Source organism: Bos mutus, chromosome 8, assembly GCF_027580195.1.
Source record: "Bos mutus isolate GX-2022 chromosome 8, NWIPB_WYAK_1.1, whole genome shotgun sequence".
Taxonomy (NCBI): Eukaryota; Metazoa; Chordata; class Mammalia; order Artiodactyla; family Bovidae; genus Bos; species Bos mutus.
In genome coordinates, this window is record NC_091624.1 from 32,650,884 (window position 1) to 32,655,488 (window position 4,605).

Below are 4,605 nucleotides of genomic sequence, written 5' to 3' on the forward strand. Positions count from 1 at the left end.
CGCGGCCAGCAACCTCCGAGGGCGGCAGTGAACGCCTCCCGCCACTGCCGGGGGCCGACCGGAGGGGCTCTCCACGGCCGTGCACATCTAGGAAGACCCCGCAGCCCAAGCGAGAGCCGACCTTCTGCAAGCAGTGGGGCAACAGCCGGCGTCGCGCATGGATTTATGAAAACACTCATGCAAGAAGTTGGCAGGACTGGGGCAAACTTTTCCGCCGGCTCTGCGTCCGCCGCTCCCCGCGCCTCGTCTCCTTTCCGCTCCTCGCCCGGCGGCCGCCGCTGCCCGCGATGGTCACAGGGCTGCTGGGCGGCGGCGGCGGGGCCCGCAGGGGAACCGTGCCGGGCGCCTGGCTGTGCCTGATGGCGCTGCTGCAGCTGCTGGGCTCGGCGCCGCGGGGCTCGGGGCTGGCGCACGGCCGCCGCCTCATCTGCTGGCAGGCGCTGCTGCAGTGCCAGGGAGAGCCGGAGTGCAGCTACGCCTACAACCAGTACGCCGAGGCGTGCGCGCCGGTGCTGGCGCAGCGCGGCGGGAGCGACGTGCCGGGGGCCGCCGCCGCAGCTGCAGCCTTCCCGGCCTCGGCGGCCTCCTTCTCTTCGCGCTGGCGCTGCCCCAGCCACTGCATCTCGGCCCTCATTCAGCTCAACCACACGCGTCGCGGGCCCGCCTTGGAGGACTGTGACTGTGCGCAGGACGAGAACTGCAAGTCCACCAAGCGCGCCATTGAGCCGTGCCTGCCCCGGACGAGCGGCGGCGGCGCAGGCGGCCCCGGCGCGGGCGCGGGCGGGGTTTTGGGCTGCACCGAGGCCCGGAGGCGCTGTGACCGCGACAGCCGCTGCAACCTGGCGCTCAGCCGCTACCTGACCTACTGCGGCAAGCTCTTCAACGGGCTGCGCTGCACCGACGAGTGCCGCACGGTCATCGAGGACATGCTGGCCATGCCCAAGGCGGCACTGCTCAACGACTGCGTGTGCGACGGCCTGGAACGGCCCATCTGCGAGTCGGTCAAGGAAAACATGGCCCGCCTGTGCTTCGGCGCCGAACTGGGCAATGGCCCGGGCAGCAGCGGCTCGGACGGGGGCCTGGACGACTACTACGACGAGGAGTACGACGACGAGCAGCGCACCGGGGGCACGGGCGGCGAGCAGCCGTTGGACGACGATGACGGGGTCCCGCACCCGCCGCGCCCGGGCGGCGGCGCTGCTGCGGCAGGCGGCCGCGGGGACTTGCCCTACGGGCCCGGGCGCAGGAGCAGCGGCGCCGGCTGCCGCTCGGCACCCCGAAGCGCCTGGACCCTGTTCGCCTCCATCTTGCTGCTCCCGCTGCTCTTTTAGCCTTCGCGCCCCCCGCCGTCGGCCACGGGAGGGTCGGCGACGGGGCACCTGTGGCTCGGGGACAGAGGGGTGGTCGGGGATTTTTTTCCAAAACGTTTTCTAGGTGGTTTCTGCCTAGCTGATCTCCCGCCCTCGACTTGTCGCAGGATCCTTGCCTCCTCTCCGGAGCAGGATTTTTTGGACATCTTTCCCTGCCCCCATTCCAGGCTCCAGAAACTCCCCGCAGAAGCCGGCCTAGCTCCAGACCCCTGGGATGAAACTGGCCTGGCAGGGGGACAGAACCGTAGTCCTGGACTCCGAAGAGAGGATGATGACCAGTGGGGCCTTAAGAGTTTCAAGGGACTGGGTTTGGAGCGGGAGTTTTGAAGAAGGATTTATATTTGCATAGGGACTGTTTATTAGTATTTCTTCTGGGGGGAGGGGGGTGTGCCGGTATCGACTTTTATTGTGGCCAGTGAGGACATTGCAATCGTAATTGATTCTCGTTTACTCTTGGTTTCCGCGCCCAGAATTGGTTTTGTAAGGGAGGGGGGGGGAGGCGGGGGAGGTGAGGGCATGAGAAGGGTTAATTTTCCTGAGTTTGGATAGTTTTGAGCCCTTGACTTTAATTTCATTGCCACCACTCAAATCTCTTAGCACATTGCTTAGGATTAAGGATCCAAAAATGCTATCTAGAGAGTTGCTAGTGGTGTTGAACAATGCAAGTTTTTATTTAAAAGAGCTCTGCACTGCCATTTATGAAAGCCTCTTTATGATGTTTGTTTTGTTGTCATTTTTGTTCTTTACACCAAGAAATTGTATGTACAAATATGCAGAGAACATATATTGCCTCTGCTTTTATCAGGGCGCTCACCCCTGGTACTTCGTATATAAAATGTATTAAAACTGGGATTTGTTACCAGTTGCTGTATTTTGTATATAGAATTTTTATAAATTGTATGCTTCAGAAATAATTTATTTTTTAAAAAGAAATTAAAAAATTTAAATCCACATCCATGGTACACCTTTCTTGCCTGAAATGTAAAGAATCCATTTGTCACCAGGGATCCAGAACCACCATCAATTGTGAAGTTTGCTCTATCTAGAACAGTTTAAAAATGTACAGTGTATTTTATAGATTTGAAGTTAACATTCTTATTTTCAAGAGAATTTATGAACATTGTAGAAATGTATAAATGCATTTCCAAACTGCCTTAAACATTGTATTTTTATAGACTTAAAAAAAAATCCTATGTTTTAAGTAACTGTGGCTTTGTGTATTTTTATTTTTTGGTTATTTGATTTTATTAAAATGTGTACATCAGTAAAGAGTTTTAAATAATGAATATGGTGTAGTTACTTTCCAGAGTCGCATTGTGGTTAACCCAATAATGGGTGAGAAGCAGGGTGGAGGGGCCACTGGGAATCTATCAACCATCAACTGAAATTAAAATACAGTACAAGACTAGAAATGAGGGCTATTATTTCTGCCTTCAATTTAATGAACAATTAAACATCTGTAAATGAGGCAGCTAAAAAGATATAATTTGACTGGTCTCCATTGGTATTTACATTTGTGGAGAGGCTTGGCATAGTTTGGGGCTAACCCACACATCTCTTTACCCTCCTTCCTTTCCACTGGGACCCCCCCTCTTCACCCCCACCCTCTGGAGTCTCCTCTCTGGCTACTAGAAGTCCTTGTCCTCCTACAATCAAACATGCCAATAACATCTGTTACCAATAGGTCTTAGGAAACCTGGGAGATTCAACTTCAAAGTCATTTTCACACTTTGGGTGAAAAAGTACAAAATTTTGTTACAAAACATTCAGGCGGGCAAAAGTAAACATACTGGGGAGAGGAACAATTACCAGAACTTGTAATATTGTTGTGAGGAGTTGTTTAGCAGTGGGCTGAAGGCTGGGTTCCTGCCAGAGCTACTGATCTACACTCAAACGCCCTTAGATAAATAATTACACTCTTAAGCTGTGTCGAGTGCTGATACACTTGACCTTGTAAATAGAAATGTTTGCAGTAGGAATAAACTCCGGCATTGGAAAATCTTTTAAACATTAACACAAAAGAGAGCGCTCTGTCCTCTGGGGATTTGAGTCTGAACCTCGCCAAGCTAGGCACTTGCAAGGGGGAAAAAAAGTTTATTTATCTTCTATTCCTGGTGTTTATTTAAAGCTTTTCATTTTAAACTCGGTGATTGGAAGGCAAGTCAGGAGTTTAAAAGTCACCACAAATAAACTTTGTCTGAGGGGTCGACAGATTAGCAAGATCTCGTGTCTCTTTATATGATATTAACATGTGCTGAGAAAACATAACCAGATTTCTCTGCTGCCTGAAGTAATTAACAAAGCTATGCCCCCTTCCAACTTCCTCCCACTCACTCCCACCCCTACATTGGAAGTTTCTTTTGCCTCTAACTCGCTCGGCTTCGAGGCATTTCTTAGTTCATCTAAAACCAAGATTCATATATGTATGGCATTAGAAAGCCTGAGATAGTTGTGGTGTCAGTCAGCCCAGGAGAGTGGTGTGTGGCTAGAACCGGGTCACCTGAATGGTTGAGTAAACATATTGTTAAAATAAAGCTGAAAGCGTTGTTTCTTTGGTAAGTGAACAAAGAGTATTCCAAGAGACTTGTAAATGAAATCAGCTTTCTTTACAAAACCAAGAGTTAGCAAATGCTTCTGCATTTGTCCTTAAATATATTTAAATCATCTCCTCCTGTTATTTTAACACATTCTTGACTAAAAGTTAAGTCTTTGTCCCAGTAAAAGGCCCAGTTTTCCCCAGTACGAAGTAAAAGGCATTAGCACTAGAAAAGGCCTGATAATTAACTGCTACAATAAACTCACGACTTGATTTTACAGGGTCCTGTCAAAAGCATCTGCCTGGAGTAAATCAACACAACTCACTCTTGGGGAGCGCGAGGACTCGAGGCTTTTTGCTTTCTTCTTTGGAGAAAGTGAACATTGATCGGTGGTCCATTTTAATTTAAACAGTTCTACTCTGGAGCCTAGGAGCCCCCCTCAGCCCTCTGCAGACCTAGTGAATTCCAGAACAGGTTGCTGAGATGTTAGGTTCCTGGATTATAGGTTGCCATCTGCTCCTGGGCAGAAAAGATTTTTACAGATGTTGACATCTGTAATATCTCACGCTCTCAGGGGAGCCTTTGGAATTTTGGACATTTGAGAAGGCCAAATGTCTCATGGAGAATGCCTGGAAGTACCATTACTGAAGGCAAGGGAGCCTTGGCTTTTCCAGGGTAGTGTTAAAAAGCACCCGACT

The 4,605-nt window shown here is 50.5% G+C and overlaps 1 protein-coding gene across 1 annotated transcript; it reads left to right on the forward strand.

Moving 5' to 3' along the window:
- The first annotated feature begins 274 nt into the window (after positions 1-274).
- Positions 275-2,575, forward strand: GAS1 (growth arrest specific 1). The gene has a single exon (XM_070375368.1). The coding sequence runs from the start codon at positions 288-290 to the stop codon at positions 1,329-1,331; it is 1,044 nt and encodes a 347-aa protein (XP_070231469.1). The 5' UTR covers positions 275-287; the 3' UTR covers positions 1,332-2,575.
- The last annotated feature ends 2,030 nt before the right edge of the window (positions 2,576-4,605 follow it).

Excerpts from the sequence above, each read along its gene's own strand:
- GAS1 (XM_070375368.1), top strand. The coding sequence starts at position 288 with ATGGTCACAGGGCTGCTGGGCGGCGGCGGCGGGGCCCGCAGGGGAACC.